Source organism: Felis catus, chromosome E1, assembly GCF_018350175.1.
Source record: "Felis catus isolate Fca126 chromosome E1, F.catus_Fca126_mat1.0, whole genome shotgun sequence".
NCBI classification, from domain to species: Eukaryota; Metazoa; Chordata; class Mammalia; order Carnivora; family Felidae; genus Felis; species Felis catus.
The window spans coordinates 3079339-3096710 of record NC_058381.1 but is presented as its reverse complement, the minus strand read 5'-3'; the positions used below and the strand labels follow the sequence as shown (position 1 = coordinate 3096710).

Genomic DNA, 17372 nt, shown 5'->3' with positions numbered 1-17372 from the left:
CTCAGGCTTAAGTTTGGTTTGCTTACGTGGGCTACCAAGGTGTTAGAGCCATCCCCAGTCTAATGGCCTCCTCGTTTGGACACTTTTAGCAATACCCTCTGCGTTCCTGAATTCTATTAATGGCGCCATGGGGTCACCTAAGGTAGAAACTTCAGTCTCCCCAGGAACTCATTCTTCCTCACTGCCCATCGTCAATCGTTGGCAGGTCATGTTTTCCAGACATGGATGCAACCTATATCTATAATGCTTGCCCTTCTAGACCCCCGTCAAGAGATAGATTTTGTCGGGGTGCCTGGGTGGCCCAGTTGGTTGAGTCTTCGGCTCAGGTCATGATCTCACAGTTCGTGAACTCAAGCCCCACGTCGGGTCCTGTGCTGACAGCTTGGAGCCCAGAGCCTGCTTGGGATTCTGTGTCTCCCTCTCTCTCTGTCACTCCCCTGCTTGCGCTCGCTCTCTCTCTCTCTCTCTCTCTCTCTCTCTCTCTCTCTCTCAAAACCGTATAAACATTTAAAAGAGAGAGAGAGCCTAGATAGACCTGCCTTCCTGCTTTGACCGAGAAAATAGAGAAGGAGTAGTGATATTTGTCTTCTGAGATGAAGTCACAAAAATACCACCTCATTGTTTTGGAATGCTCATTCTTGGAACCCAATCGCTATGCCGTAAGGAAGCCCAAGCTCTTCCTGTGGAAGGGCTCACTTGGAAAGGAACCAACGTCCCCAGCCTCCAGCCCCGGCTAAGCTTAGTCAATAGCCAGAACGAACTTTCCAACCGTGTGAGTAAGCCATCTTGGAAAGAGGACCCTCCAGCCCCTCACTGATCTTCCTCCAGATGACGCCGTAGGAAACAGAGACAAGCCCTGGCCAAATTGCGGATTCATATGAAAAATATGAATTTTAAAGCTACTAAATTTGCAGGTGGCTTGTTACGTAGTAGTGGATAGCTGGTGTACTAACCCTGAAATGTCTCTTAATTCCGTTACCGCCTCTCCATTCCCACAGGTCAGGCCCCCATCACCTCCTTAATTAAGAGACAATCTGCCTAACGAATCTGTGGAAGTAAAGGCCTGCTCACAATAATAGTAAGCACGACTGAATGCCAATTTAGCTACAATGCTAAGCGCTTTGAATATATTATGTTATTTAATCCTTACAATTCTACCAAGTGCTTTGAAGCTGAAGGAATAAGTTTAAGTAGCAAAGTAACTTAAGGACCTAATTCCTTTCTTTTCTTTTTTTTTTTTTTTCAACGTTTATTTCTTTTTGGGACAGAGAGAGACAGAGCATGAACGGGGGAGGGCCAGAGAGAGAGGGAGACACAGAATCGGAAACAGGCTCCAGGCTCTGAGCCATCAGCCCAGAGCCTGACACGGGGCTCGAACTCACGGACCGCGAGATCGTGACCTGGCTGAAGTCGGACGCTTAACCGACTGCGCCACCCAAGCGTCCCCTTAATTCCTTTCTTTTACAGAGGAGGAAATGATGCTCAGAAAGGTTAAGAACTAGCCCCAAATTCAAGCCCAAGTCTTTCCAAGTCCAAGGTCAGGTCTTAAATCCACCTTCCTTGCTCACAACTGGCTAGCGGCACCCGTTGCTTCTGGGAAAATGACTTAAACCTGACTCTAAACTTGGTGTGCAAGTTGGGAAAGGGTGTGATCCTAACTTGTACACAACGTGTAGCTTTGGTGCCGTGGCCTGTGAATTTTCCCGTTGCACTTGTCGTATGCGGCGTGGTGGGAAGAAAGGCTGGCAGCCAGTCTAGGCACTGGCCCTAGTCACTTACACTTGCCAGGACTTGGCTTCCTCAACCAGAGAGAGACTAGGGGCACCTGGGTGGCTCAGTTGGTTAAATGTCCGACTCTTGATTTCACCTCGGGTTACGATCTGACGGTTCGTGAGTTCGAGCCGCGTGTCTGTCTCTGTGCTGACGGCGTGGAGCCTACTTGGGATTCTCTCTCTCTTCCCCTCCCCTGCACGCGCACGCACACACACACACACACACACACACGCTCGCTCGCTCGCTCTCTCAAATAAATAAACATTAAAAAAACATAAAACAGACAATTGAACCAGCTCGTATTAGAGTTCTCTTCCAGCTCTGACTCTGTGTAATGTGGAAACTGGCTTCTCGTACGTTTGTGCTCCCCGCCTCTCCGAGAACCCCAACCCCTGAGCTCCCCGTCGGGGCTCATGTCCCCACTTCTAGGAAGATGCCAGACTCAGAGACAGATGCTTTAGCGAATGTTCTCCGTGTACCACTTTACCGGAACTAGCTTTAGGTCGGGGAATAAAATCTTTTCTGCAGCTCTCAGAGAAGACACTGTTCCCGGTGGTTTTGTGAAGCTGAGCTTTGGAGGAGGAGGGGAAGGAGCCTGAGAACCTGCCTCACACACTTGCTTCCCAGCTCTTCTGCATGGTTTTTGGACATCAGTGCAACAGACCCTGAAAGCAGGGTTTGCCAAAGCCAAGTTCGGTCACTGTGTCGGCTATGACCTCTGCACAGTTCCCTTAACCTTTTCCTGTTCCGTGGCTTCGGGTTGTAGAATTTTAAGGGGGAGGTTTCGAAGGGCTTGTTTTTAAATGTTATTTACGCACCTTTCCGCTCGATTTGTGAACATTTTACAGAAGCCCGTTTAAAACCCGAGATGCTTTTAGATATGAAGGAGCAAGAATCCCGAGAAGAGTCTCGTCCAGAACGTTAACCGATGGCAGAATCCCGGGAATCGTCTTCTGACTTTTGTCCGGAATTCTACCCCTTTGAATTTATTGAAATGTGGTTTCTCTTTTAGTTCCTGGTTCCTTTTATTGTTTTTTCTTGGCGCTAATCTTTGTTTACCCAGGTTCTGACATTTTTACTCCAGAATTAATTACCCCAGATGGTCCACTCTCCCGTGTTTTCCAAGCAAACAAAGTGGGCAGGAAGTATGAGTTTCCTGAGCAAATTGGCTTTCTGTTTTAGTCGGAGGCTTGGTCTTTTAGAAACTTGTTTATTTGGTGTCTACTTTTGTTATTTCTAATTGATAAAAAAACAATTTTTTTTAATTTGGATCTAGTTAGATTTTACCTTTTTTCCATTTAAAATTTAGTCTTAATATTTTGCCCTTTGCTTCCCCGAGTCTCCTTCGTAGCATCCACCGTTGTGTTGAATTTGAACCGCGACACCGGCTCTGTTGACGAGCCCCTTGCTCAAAATAGCTTCTCCGCACCTAGTACTTTGGCCTCAGATTTCTGGTCACTTTGAGCCACTTCCCTTGACGTGACAACATAAGCGATCAGCAGGTGAGCTCCTGTGAGCCTTGCCTCTTGGGGTTTCGCACAGATGGGTCACCCCTAGCTTTGGTGAGTCATTCAGTGGCCCCCTCTCCCCTCCCCTCCCCTCCCTTCCACCTCAGCACTGAGTACAGCAGTACCCAGTTCTCTGAAGGACATCACCTCTCCTTCCGCCTTCCTCCTGATGCGACGGCAGGAACCCCGGAAATGGCTGCCTTAAATGTAGGGACCCTAGGATCTGGCCTCCACGCACAACCCAGATCACCAGGAATAACCCAGTCCTGAAACACTGCCCCTCTGCCCCAACCGGGACTGGGCCGGGCCGGACGCCTGGAAGTTTCTCCAGATGCAGCCACTTTCTGTGGCAGGAAGAGGGCCTCCCGAAATCTGTCGTCAGGCTCGGCTTGTCCTCTTCCATCCCTCCTCACACCCTCTACTTCCCTGGCCTGTCGCTTTCATCCATCCCTCCAGTGTCTAGAGACACAACTGTGTGCCGGGCTCATGCTCCTCTTCGGAGGCACCATCCCGTAAGCGGTCATGGTAATGCGCCCGGTGCCGAAATGGAGACCCGGCAAAGACGTCTGGGTCTCTGAAGGGTGGCGCAGTGCACGCCCCGCACAGAGGCCATGTAAGCGGAGTGTGGAAAAGATGGTTTGCAGCTCGCTCACCAGTGTTCTCCGTTCCGCCCACTTTGGATCAGAGGACTTCTTACAGGAGAAATACGATTGGCCGGAGGCCACCTTCACCCAGTGATCAAGTTAACGCCCCCGCCCCCGCCCCCGTATTCGTACAGCACCACAACATTTCCATGCTGTTTCTACCCAAAATACAGTACCTGAATCTCATTATGAAGAAACAAGAGAGAAGCCCAGATTGAGGGCTTACAAAACAGCTGGTCTGTACTCTTCAAAAATTCAAAAAGGCCCAAGTTACAAAAGACAAAGACTAAAGGGGGGAAAAGAAAGAAAGGGAGGGAGGGAGGGAGGAAGGAAGGAAGGAAGGAAGGAAGGAAGGAAGGAAGGAAGGAAGGAAGGAAGGAAGGAAGACCAAGGAACTGTCCCAGTTCCAGAACTTTCTTTTGTTATCATAGACATCAACTGGGACAACTGGCCAGATCTGACTATTGTCTGAAGGTTATAGTGTTTTATCAGGGTTAATCTCCTGATCTTGAGAATTGTACTATGGTTATGTAAGAGTCTCTAGGAAATACACACTAGAGTATCTGAGGGTAAAGGGGCATCGTGTCTGTAATTTATTCTCAAATGGTAGAGAAAAAGTGTGTGTGTGGAGAGGAGGCTGGGGGAGATAAAGACAATGTAATAATGTTAATGTGCAGGGAAATCTGGTTGAAGAGTATATAGGAATTCCTTATACTGTTCTTGCAACTTTCCTGTAAGTCTGAAATGATGTCTAAAAAAGAATTTCTGGGGTGGTGCCTGGGGGGCTCACTTGGTGAAGCATCCAGCTCTTGGTTTTGGCTCAGGTCATAATCTCACTGTTTCGTGAGTACGAGCCCCGTGTCGGGCCCTTGTGCTGACAGCTTGGAGCCTGGAGCCTGCTTTGGATTCTGTGTGTGTGTCTCTCTCTGCCCCTCTCTTGCTCCCACTCTGTCTGTCTGTCTGTCTCTCTCTCTCTCTCTCTCTCTCTCTCTCAAAAATAAACACTAAAAAAATTTTTAATGAAATAAAATTGTGAAAATAAATTTTCTCTAGTGATTCTGACATCAGACATTTATTGTTATCTCTTGTGCAAAACCAGCAGCTTCTCCAAGCCTTGCCATCTGGTCGTCATTGGAGCCAAGGTCTGCAAATCCCAGCTCTATGGGAAATGCAGTTGTCTTTGTGGGATGGAGTGACTTTAGCTTCCCCGCAGCTCTCTGTCTTTCCCTTTTAGCCAAGAGGGTTGTGTCAGCCAGAAGAGCCTCAGTTATGCTGAGGGAATAAAGAACCCTAAAATCTTTTTTTTTAACTTTTTAAATATTTATTTTTGAGAGAGAGGGAGACACAGAATCGGAAGCGGGCTCCAGGCTCTGAGCCGTCAGCACAGAGCCCGACGCGGGGCTCGAACCCACAAATCTGGAGATCGTGACCTGAGCCGAAGCCGGACGCTTCACCGACGGAGCCCCGCAGGCGCCCCAGAGAACCCCAAAATCTTCAAGTCGCACAATCTCGTAGCAACCAAGCTGCACCCCCATTCACTCTGCATATCTTTGTCCTCACGGGCCGCCATAAGGAATTTCCACAGACCGGGCGGCTTAAACAACAGAAACTCATTTTCTCACAGTGCTGGAGGCCGGAAGTCTAAGACCAAGGTGCCGGCCAGTCGGGTCTGTGGCGAGAGCTGTCTTCCTGGCCTGCGGGCAGCTGCCATCTGGCCATGTCCTCACGTGGCCCTTCCTTACTGCACGTGCACGGACACGAAGAGAGCCAGTGGCTCTCTGACATCTGTTCTTGTAAAACCACTCACCCTATCCGATCAGGGCCCCCACTCTTATGACCGCATGTAAACTGATTGCCTCCCCAAAGCCCATCTCTAGATACAGCCACACTGGGGTCAGGGCTTCAACATGAATTGGGGGGAGGGTGGCAGGGGGACACAATTCAGTCGGATGAGGTTTTTGGGGTGACAGTGGGGCTCAGGGGGTCCAGAGACGATGGCCAAGAATGAATTCTTAAAGATGTCTCTGGGGGCGCCTGGGTGGTGCAGTCGGTTAAGCGTCCGACTTCAGCCAGGTCACGATCTCGCGGTCCGTGAGTTCAAGCCCCGCGTCAGGCTCTGGGCTGATGGCTCAGAGCCTGGAGCCTGTTTCTGATTCTGTGTCTCCCTCTCTCTCTGCCCCTCCCCCGTTCATGCTCTGTCTCTCTCTGTCGCAAAAAGAAATAAACGTTGAAAAAAAAATTTTTTTTTAAATAAAAAAAAATAAAGATGTCTCTGGTGCAAAAAGGTGATTTTATTAAAGCACGAGGACACGACCCGTGGGCAGAAAGAGCTGCCCGGACCACGAGGAGAGACTAGTTATATACTATGGGGTTGGGAGACTAGTTATATACTATGGAAGTAAAATCAGGAGGAAGTTTCCAGTGAGATCTTCATATGCTAAAGAACACTCCCAAGATGGTGGAGGCCTAGCTATTGCCGAGCGAAGGGTTTTTTTCCCCCCCTCTAGCAAAATATTAACATTAAGACATAGAGAGTTCCTAGAGAAGTGTTTGGCTCTTGCCGGCCTCAAGTATTCATCAATGGGCTGCAGGTTAAACGGAAATTGAGTTCTATCTGCCATTTCCTTCTGCCTCTGTTTCCCACATCACTATGGAGGGGAGGGTGATGTTGGGGCTCCAGGAAACTGAGTCTACAAATTTCTGGAGATGAGGCTATTGATAAGACTGCCTTTTTCTTGTGATTGACTAAGATCTTTGTAAATAGATGGAGACTCGGGTCCTGTGAGCTCTATCGGTTAACCCTTCGTTTCCCCCCTTTCCTTTGTTCTTGGGGAGCCGGGAGTGCCCGAGGAATAGCACACACATCCCACCTGGGGCCTGTCAGCTTGCCTTCTCCTCCCTCAAGGGAGGGAGAAGCCCTTGGTGAAGTCCCTCAAGGGCTGGCTATGGACTCTCCGCCAGGCGTCCTCATTCCAGCACTCAGGGTGACAGATCAGCCACCATCTTGAATGCGCAGAGGCAATGACATCTCCAGGGGGGTTCACGCTGGTAAGTAAATGCTCTGGTCCAGAGGTAGGAGCAAGTTGCACAATTTGTTGGCCAGAACTAGTCACGTGACTCCGTCCGGAGCCAGAAGGTGCAATCTTAGCATATCCCCAGAAGGCAAAACCTAGAAATACTTGGTGAACAGCGCGAATGACCACCACAGGAAGATCAACGGCTCCTACTGAATCCAGCAGACTCTTTGGTTTAAAATTACACCTACGAGGGGCGCCTGGGTGGCTCAGTTGGTGGAATGTCCAACTTCGGCTCAGGTCACGATCTTGCAGTTCATGAATTCAAGCCCCGCGTCGGGCTCCGTGCTGACAGCTCAGAGCCTGAAGCCTGCTTCGGATTCTGCGTCTCCCTCTCTCTCTGCCCCTCCCCTGCTCACTCTCTGTCTCTCTCTCTCAAAATAAATAAACATTAAAAGAACAAATACAAGAAAATTGTGAAAGGTGGAGTCAAGAAGGTCTGGCTAGACATCTTGGATGCTTAGAACAACATCACAGTGAGTGGTGCAATACTGTTTGCCTCACAGTATTGCAGACTGGGTGCTGGACAAGCCAGTAACTTGGAAATGCCAGTGGAAGCAGACCAAAAGCACACACACACACACACACACACACACACACACACAGAAAAGATCTGCTCTCTCTAGCCAAAAGACCAGGAGAGAGGCAACCTGACAAGACCGAAAACTTATGGAAAATACTTCATTAATCCAGCCAACACCATGGAGAACACCGTGGCCCTCCTGCCATGTTGGTCAGCAGAGGCTGAGTGGGGGAGCCCGGGCCTCCACCCTCAACAGACTATGACAAGACACCTCTCCTAGCACCCCCGCCACCCCCACCTCCTGCCGGGGTGGTAGCAGACAAGACCCGGGGGGCAACCAAGACTTATATTCCAACCAAGAGGTAACAACCCCCCACCTCACACACGTAAACACAGGAAGAACGGGGACCACATGGGAATCCTGGACTTCACCAGCCGCCCGCCTCTGCCAAAGGAGGCTGCGTGGGAAGCTGGAACTTTCACTATCATCCAGTGAGCAAAAAAGGCCTCCAGCCCACATCACAGAGAGGCCACATGGGTAGGAGTATCAGGGCGCCCTTCCCCCTCCCACCTAGGAAGCCTAGTGGGGAACCTGAAATCCTGCCTTGGACCAGCAGTAATGATGAATGCCTTCCCCTGCCCGGGGTGTCCAAGGACGCTGAGTGGGGAGCCAGGACCTTTACCCCCACCTGGCTGTAGCAAGGAAACACTCCCTTCCTCCATGGCACGATGTCAGAGAGGGCCTGCTGGAACGGGAGATTTCAGTAATACCCACAGTCTTATGATGTAATACCAGAATGTCCAGGATACAATACAAAATCATGCATCATACCAAGAACCCAGAGAAGCTCAACTTGAATGAGTTAAAGATACCCAGCAGATGCCAACCCTGGGATGACCTAGACATTGGGATTTTCCAACAAGGATTTTAAGGAGCGGCATAAAAATGCCTCGACGAGCAATTACAAATGGGCTTAAAACAAATGAAACCATAGAAAGTCTCCACGAAGAGATAGAAGATACATAGAACGACTAAATGGGAACTTTAGCACTGAAAAAAAACACAATGAAATTTTAAAACTCAGAGGATGGGCTGAATAGCAGACCCAGATGGCGTTACTGGCCTATCGGTCAAGGTTCAACCAAAGAAACATAACCACTAAGGGATTTATTTTTTGCAGGTGGGGAACCAGTTAAATAGTCTATGTAAGGCTGTCGCTTCCGTGCCTAATTCTGGAACCTGAAGTTAATCAGTGTAGGCAGTCAGGAAGGGAAGACGTGAAAACAAGACAGCCAAAAATACAGTAGAACCTACAAGGCGGAGCCAGAACTCAATACCAATAGACCGATACCCAAGTTGGTCTCTTACTGCCTCCAAGCCTCCACCTTTAACAGCTGGGAGGGCTCTGCCTCTCATCACGGAGTTGAACAACATGAACGACCCTTGCAAACATTATGCTAAGCAAAGGAAACTGGACACAAGAGGCTGGGTATTGTATGATTCCATTTATATGAAATGTCCAGAATAAGCAAATGCAGAGAAACAGAACGTAGACTAGTTCCAGGGGATGGAGGGAAGGGGGAGTAATTAGAGCCGTAGAGTGTTCTGGAATGGGATAGTGGTGATGGTTGCACATTGTGAATATACTAAAACCACTGAATTGTGTACTTTAAAGTGGTAAATTTTATGGCATGTGTGTTACATCTAAAAAAAAAAAAAAACCCATGGAGACTTGCAGCTGGGGAGAAATAGGACTGAATCTTTTTTTTTGTTTTTTCAGATATTTATGAGAGAGAGACAGAGCAAAAGCAGGGAGAGGCAGAGAGGGAGTGAGTCACAGGATCTCTGTTCTGTGAGCACAGAGCCCGACATGGGGCTCGAACCCATGAACCATGAGACCATGACCTGAGCCAAAGTCAGCCGCTCAACCGACTGAGCCACCCAGACGCTCCAGGACTGAGTCTCAATCAAGGACATTTCAACATTTTCCCAGCTGGATTTCAGAAGTGCTATGAACCAATGACTCCCCGTTGTGTCTCTCATTCATATTCCCCTCCCCGCTTTTTTTTCTTTTTGGAGTATGATGAACATACAGTGTTACATCAGTTTCAAGTGTACAACATAACGATTCAATAATTCTATACATTACTCAGTGTTCATTATATGTCATTATCCCCCTTTTAAAACAGTAGCGTCTGTCAGGGTTACCCCTTGACTGCCCTGCCATGGTTTCTGGCTGTGTGAGGGGAGGTCACATGTCTCTCTAGTTCACAGGTATTCAGATTGAGAGGACCTGCACTTGACTCCCTGTATTTAAGGCATTGCATCTAAAGAGCCTCACCTGCACCTGGACCTAATTTAGGCGGCACATTTGTTTGCTAGGGCAACCGTAACAAAGCGCCACAGACTAGGTCCTTTAAACAACAGAAACTTATTTTCTCCCAATTCTAGAGGCTGGAAGTCCAAGGTCAAGTGTAATAGGTTCGGTCTCTTTCTGAGACCTCTCTTACGTGGCTTGCAGATGCGCACCTTCCCGCCTGGTCTTTCCTGTGCACCTCGTAAGACCCTATCTCCAGCTAGTTACATTCTGAGGTACTGGGGGTTAGGGCTCCAACGTATGAATTCTGGGGGAGACACAACTCAGCCCATAACAGACGGCCAGTGTGTCACGAATGCTTAAAACTTCATCTCTGCCGGATGCCTCAACAGCTCTACGATGAGACTGTGAGCACCTTACCAGGTGACAGGTGCACCAAGTGTGACAAGGCTGGCTCCTGCCACAAGTTCCTCTTCTGGCCCTCCCCTGACTATAACCTAGTGACATCCAAATGCACCAATGAAAATCCCTCAGACGTTTGCTTGACCCCAACAAAGGCACTTGGCCACGGGTCCTCACTCTCTCAGCTCCCCATCTGCGTGGTTGAGCCTGCTCTCTGGGCCTTCCATGTGGCCTCCATGTGGAATGTGGACCTCTTCTAGGACCTGTGGATATAATGAATCCTCCAATTTCAAATGCCTCTCTGCGTGCAATTTCCACAGCTTTGTTGGAATAATCCTTAAAGGCCCCATGAGGAGGACGACTTAGTTCCTCCCTTGCAACACAGTGCAATTCTGAAATTTCAGCTGATTTATCTGGTGAAAGTAACAGTGTATTTCTTCCAAGACTAAGTCATAAAGGGCACGGACACTTCCTCCTCTTCCTCCTTCCTCATTCTTAGATCACTCACTCTGGGGGACACGAGCTCTCGACAACCTAGCAGCCCATGAAAGAGGCCCCTGTGGCAAGGAACCGTCGACAGTCATACGAGTGAACCACACTGGAAGTAGATCCTCCAGCCCCAGTCAAGCCTTCAGATGACTGCAGCCCCAGCTGACATCTTGACTATGACCCCGTGAGAGACCCTGAGCAAGAACCATTCAGCTAAGCTGCTCCCAGATTCCTGATCCCGGAAACCACGTGAGATAATGTTTATTATTTTAAGCCACCAAGTTTGGGGTAATTTGTTATCCAGCAAAAGATTATATTAGGTCTTTACCAAAAGAGGAAAATTATAGACTGGAAGCATAGCCCCCTTTATTTATGTAGGAGGCAGATAGTCTCATCCCTGTAGGCATTTGAGTTTATGACTTCTTTCAAATTACCAAATCCCTTTCTCCGATCATGACCTACATTTGCTTGTTGTTTCTTCCCCAAGGATGACCAAATCAATAAATCCTGGCTACCGGGGGAAGAAGCACGAGGGAGACGATGAGTCTGGATTTGTGGGGTGCTGCTCGGCCCAGATTTCAAGCCCACGTATTCTTTGCGCAGACTGTTTGCCTGGAGCCAAGAAGCTGCACACCGCTCGTCAGGTATGGTTAGGGACAAGAATCTCAAAAGAGCCAAAAAAAAAAAAAAAATCAAATAGAAACCAGTCAGACGTATTAGGTTGAACCTTATGAAATTGGCAGCATTTAACTGCGGAAACGGCAGTATCGGACGGCTCGACCCGCTGAGACATACAGCTTTCATCTACCCACCCCACTCGGATTTTGTGCCTTCTCTCCTCTAGCTGGCCGGCATGGCGGCTCCATCTGGAAGGATTCGACAGATCGGCCACAGCGGCTCTCCTGGGAGACCAGCCTCTCCGTGCGGGATGTCTGAATCCCAGGGGTCATGGCCGGTGCTGCCCCAGGCAGGTGCCGCACGTGTTCGTGAGGCTAGACGAAGTTCGTGATCCCAAAGGGCACTCTGTCTCTCGGTCGTAGGGCCTGACTCTCACGGTTTTATTCCTGCCGTCACACGGGAAGCTTGGTCGGAGAGCAGGAGCAGCCCAGAGGGGCGTCAGAACTGGTGGAGTTGAGAGCGGTGGTGATGGAGTGGCGGAGGAGAAGGTGTGGACGGAGGTCGGGGTGGAATTGGAGTTGGAGTTGGTGCCGGTGGTACCCTGGCCCAGGTAACCTGCCTCTCACCTTGTGGCCAGTTTGCTCTTGAGTCGTTCACTCCCTGTAAACCGACTGGTCATAAGTGATCTCTCCTCATCACGCCCCCCGCCTCCTAGCAAATGTTGGGATGCGGGTAACGAAGTGTAGAAAGGCGTAGCTCTCGAGACGCCTTTCACCGGGGCACAAGTGTGCTGTGGGAGAAACGGGACGAGCCCAAAGGCCCCTAGGCAGGAAGAGTCGGGAAACGAAGTTGTTCTCTCTCCCTTCCTCGCCTTCTTCAAGCTGTTGTCTTGTCTCAACCACTCCCAGACACGGTAAGCAAGAGACGATTTATTCCCCATCGGCCCCGCTGTCAGCCGGCAGGAACAAGGAGGGCGAGTGCGAGGCTGACCTAAAATCCTCCCTCTCTGAGTCCTCGAGGTGAGGAGAGCCAACCTACCCAGGGCTTCGAGAAAGGATGAGGAGAGGGAGTCGGACGAGGGGCGGCCGAAGTTGGCGCCAGGATTTCGGAAAAGGTTACGGAGATGCCTTCTTTCGCTCCGGATCCAGGGCCTCCTCCTGCTTGACCGAGGCGTGTGAGCCCCCCGGCTCACTCGGAAAGTTCTGTACTGAGCTGGAACCATCGCTGCAGGACGCGGCCCGGCTGGGACAGTTCATAATCACGCTCCAGAAGTGTTTGTGGTTGAAGTGGCAGAGGGCCGCTGGCAAAGGACAAAGGGATGGGGGACAGGAAATGTGGAGATCGGAGGAAAGCAAGCGGCAGGCCAGGCGAGGTGAGGCCCAAGGGGACGTGAATCCTAAGAACCTACCTCCCTACCTCCGGGCCTTACCAGCCCCTCCCTCCCTCCACACTCCTTCTGCCCTGAGCCACCTCCTTCCCAGGGCCCAGGCCACTCACCGCAGGTGACATACAGGACAAACACCAGCCAGCCTATGAAATAGCTCCAGCCGATGGGGACAGATAAATTCCTCTTCAACTCAAAGATCCAGAGGTTAATAGGGAACAGCAGGAGGGTGGAGAAGATAAAGGTAACTGGGAGACAGGAAGCCAAGAGATCTTCTCACCTAAGAATCCCCCAAGGATGCTCCCTTCTGTGCTGAGTTAGCACAGCCCCACCCAACTCCACCTCTCCAGGGAAGGGGGAAATGGGGGGACTCCATTCTCAGCGCCCACCCCCCCCCAAAGGAAGGAAGAGGGAGGAGTGCCCAGGAAGATGTGGCTTGTGAGAAACTGAGCTCCATTCCCAGAGCTAGGGGTACCTTCAAAGAAGCTCAGGATGGTCCCGATCCAGCCAAAGAAGGGCAGTCTCTTCAGACCAGGTAGATACGGCAAGTGCAACCAGACGGTGAAGACAAAGCCCAGCCCCAGGGTCAGGCAGAAGGTTATCCGGGCCACCCCGAAGACCGGGTGATTTTCCCACAGCTTAAAACTATCTGGAGAAAATGAGAATACAGGACGAACTCAGGATTCACAAGAGAAAAAAATATATAATCAAACGAGTAATTACGAGAAAAAGTTAATAATCGAAGAAATGCACATTTGAGGTAACAATGAAATGTGACTTTCACTTATTAAATAGGCAAGGGTTCTTTTTTTTTTTAATGTTTATTTATTTTTGAGAGAGAGAGACAGACAGAGTATGAGCGGGGGAGGGGCGGAGAGAGAGGGAGACACAGAATCCGAAGCAGGCTCCGGGCTCCTAGCTGTCAGCACAGAGCCCGACGCAGGGCTCGAACCCACGAACTGTGAGATCATGACCTGAACCGAAGTCAGACGCTTAACCGACTGAGCCACCCAGGCACCCCGGCAAGGGGTCTTAGCATGGAGATTGTTTGAAAATCCCAACCATACGAAAATGAATAACTCAATAGAAAAGTGGGTTGGGGAGGAGGGCCTGGGTGGCTCAGTCGGTTAGGTGTCCAACTTCGGCTCAGGTCATGATCTCCCAGTACGTGAGTTCAAGCCCCACAGGAGGCTCCACACTGACAGCACAGAACGTGCTTGGGATTCCCTGTCTCCCCCCTCTCTCTGCCCCTTCCCCACAAGCTCTCTCTCTCTCCCTCTCACTCAAAATAAATAAGCAAATAAATAAAACCCCAAAAAACTTAAAATATTTCATTCTTTCATCCAGCCAAGCCACTTTGGGAAATCTATACCAAAGAATTCATACTAAACACAGGGGGAAAAAAAATTTTATGATTAACGAATTTGTTGCTCCTTTTTTCACAAATATGACATTGGAAATCAACTTTGCCAAGAATGGAAGAATAAAAGTCAAGTAAAAAGGTGACAATCCATTTACCTTGATATATATCTATTAATTCATATATTTTTTTAATGTTTACTTGTGAGGGAGAGAGGACGGGTGGGAGAGGGGCAGAGAAAGGGAGACAGAGAATCCGAAGCAGGCTCCAAGCCGTCAGCACAGAGCCTAATGTGAGGCCTGAACCCGTGAACCGTGCGATCATGACCAGACCCGAAGTCGGACACTCAACTGACTGACCCAATGTCCCATCTATTATAATATGGAAACGTTTACTGTATCTTTATAGACATATTTAAAACACTATAAATTAAAATAATTTAGAAGATACAAAATTGTTTATGACGACTGAGTACAGCTGCGTAAAAAACCATTCAAAATTTGTTCAGTTTTTTTTTTTTTTTTTAAAGCCTGGCTCAGTCGGTGGAGTGTGCAACTCTTGATCTCGGGGTTGTGAGTTCGGGCCCCACACTGGACATGGAGATTACTTACAAATAAACTCTTTAACACATAAGGATAAATAGGGGCGCCTGGGTGGCTCAGTGGGTTAAGCAGCGGACTCTTGATTTCAGGTCAGGTCATGATCTCACGGTGCGCGAGATCGAGCCCCGGGTCCGGCTCTGTGCTGACGTTGCAGAGCCTGCTTGGGATTCTCTCTGCCCCTCCCCTCCGTTCACGCTCTTTCTCTCTCACTCTCTCTCAAAATAAATAAATAAATAAATAAATAAATAAATAATTTAACGGGTGCCTGGTGGCTCAGTAGGTCGAGCATCTGACTCTTGACTTTAGCTCAGGTCATGATCGTAGTTTGTGGGATCAGGCCCCACGTCAGGCTCTGTGCTAACAGGGTAGAGCCTGCTTGGGATTCTGCGTCTCCCTCTCTCTCTGCCCCTCCCCTGCATGTTCACACTCTCTCAAAATTAAATAAATGAACATTAAAAAAAACAGGGGCGCCTGGGTGGCTTGGTCGGTTAAGCGTCCGACTTCAGCTCAGGTCACGATCTCGCGGTCCGTGAGTTCGAGCCCCGCGTCGGGCTCTGTGCTGACCGCTCAGAGCCTGGAGCCTGTTTCGGATTCTGTGTCTCCCTCTCTCTCTGCCCCTCCCCCGTTCGTGCTCTGTCTCTTTCTGTCTCAAAAATAAATAAACGTCAAACAAAACAAAACAAAACAAAAACGCTCTGGTTTTGTGCGAGAGCTGAGAAAGGAGGCCCAGCGCCGGGAGGGGAGGTCAGACGAACAAGAACTAGAAGAGAAAGGCTGCAAGGACGCCGGGAAGGAAGGAGCAAGGAAACCGGACACGGAAACCCAGAGATGGCCCAGAAAAGCAGGGCCTGAGGGAGAAGGGAAGAAAAGAGGCTGGGGCCCGGGCCTGGGAGAGAGCATTCTGGGGACTCCCCTGAAGCTCGGGGTTTGCAAGCCCAGAGGAAGGAAATCCCCACCTCCAAGGAGGCTCTTCTCCCAATATAACGGGTGTGTTGTGTGATCGAATGATTGACATTCCCTGAGAGTCGTGCCCCTGGCAACATTGTCACAGGCGCAGACTGGGCTGTGAGCTCCTCCGGAGCATTGGTACCTTCCCTTGGGTCAGGCAGAACCCTCTGGCCGGGACGGACGGGAGAATGAAAACCGATTCTCGGCGGTCTCTGCCGGTGAGGCCATCTTGCAGGGAAACAGCACTGGGGACGACCAGAAGGAGGGGAGGAGGCGACAGGGCGCAGACGGCGCCACCGAGGCGGGCCGGTTCCCCGGGGGCGGCGACGGGGGCGCGGAGGGTCTCACCTTTCCCGTTTTCGGAGCTGGAGCAGCTCTTGGATTTGCAGATGTACAGGAGCCCCATGGACATGAGACGAGCCGACGTGTAGATTCTCGCGCTGACGTTGGTGGGCCAGCGCTGGTAGACGCGGCTCCCGGAGAGGCACAGCCACTTCTTGGAGAACACCATGGCCAGCAGCAGGATGAAGGCGACGAGGCTGAGCTCCGAGGCCAGCACCCGTGCTACCCAGCGGGAGCTGTGCGTCATCCTCCACCACAGGGGCAGCACGGAGATTCTCCGGGGCTCTGAGGGGTGCTCCCCGGGCACCTGCCTGTCACCGCTGGGGTCGGCCGGCCAGCTCTCTTCTTGGGCCAGGCTCCCCTCCGCCCCGTCCTGCTTCCCAGCCCCCCCTTCCCTCGCCAGGGTTTGGATGCTCATCGCCCTAAAGGCCCCTGCCCCCATCTTGAGCATTCCCTGTCTCTCCTCCTAACCTCCACCCCATCTCCACCTTCCCTTGCTGGGCTCAGTGGCCCCTCATCCTTTAAATATTTGTAGCAGGCAGAGTCCTTGCCACCACAGGGCCTGGGGTCTGGGAAAGAAACAACCTATTCAGTAGGACCGGGCCCCTAACTGCCATGGAACTTTCCGATATTCCGGGGGCGGGACAGTCAAGTGGGGGAGGGGCCCAAGGTCACGGGCCCCACCCCCCAAGAGCTGCGGTTTCTGAGGGTCCCCTCTTCTCTTCCCACGTCCTCGGCCCTGACCCCACCCCAAAATGCTGACAGAGGGAGCAGGGAGAAGGAGAGGGAGTGGGTCCTCAGAAAAGCAGCCTCCCTAAGTTCTTTGGCAATGTCTTCCAAACGTGTCACACGAGCTGAAATTTTTCTTTTCTTTTCTTTTTTATGGTTTTATTTTTATTTTTTAAAAAGAATCTCTACACCCCACGTGGGGCTCGAACCCACAACACCAAGATCAAGAGCCTCACGCCCCACCCACCCACTGAGCCAGTCAGGAGCCCCACAGTCTGAGATTTTTCTCAGCTAGGAGAAAATAAATCTGAATCACCTGGGGCGGCCTGATCATAGCAGCTTCTAGACCTCAGACCCCAGGAGCTCTGGCAAGGAAAAAGCCTTTCAGATTTGGGATGTGAGTTTTGAATCCTATCAGAGTTGGTTCACTCTGAGGAGGCAGTAGTGATCCACGTGGTTAAGAACACAGGCTTTAAGGTCCAACAGGCAGAGAGAGGAATGTGGGCCAGCGAACCTGCATGCATCCAACAGCTTCTTTGTGCCTCAGTTTACTCACCTGTAACACAGGAACAATAACCCTCCTCGCAGACTCCGTTTCGGTATCAAATGGGATAATAAACAATGAGCACTCATTGCTGCATAGTCAGTTTCCAGAAAG

The 17372-nt window shown here is 50.4% G+C and overlaps 1 protein-coding gene across 2 annotated transcripts; it reads right to left on the bottom strand.

Annotated features, from left to right (window-relative positions):
• Positions 1-9008: 9008 nt before the first annotated feature.
• ODF4 (outer dense fiber of sperm tails 4) lies at positions 9009-16616 on the bottom strand. Of its 2 annotated transcripts, XR_002148804.3 has the most exons (5): positions 15992-16616; positions 13209-13382; positions 12847-12981; positions 12388-12649; positions 9009-12009 (listed from the first exon to the last, which is right to left on the bottom strand). XR_002148804.3 is itself a non-coding variant. In XM_003996279.6 (4 exons), the coding sequence occupies exons 1-4, from the start codon at positions 16434-16436 to the stop codon at positions 12465-12467; spliced, it is 939 nt and encodes a 312-aa protein (XP_003996328.2). In that variant the 5' UTR covers positions 16437-16616; the 3' UTR covers positions 12264-12464. The 2 variants fall into 2 exon arrangements, 1 of the variants encoding a protein (XP_003996328.2); XM_003996279.6 differs by lacking the exon at positions 9009-12009 and having other exon boundaries at positions 12264-12649.
• Positions 16617-17372: the final 756 nt, after the last annotated feature.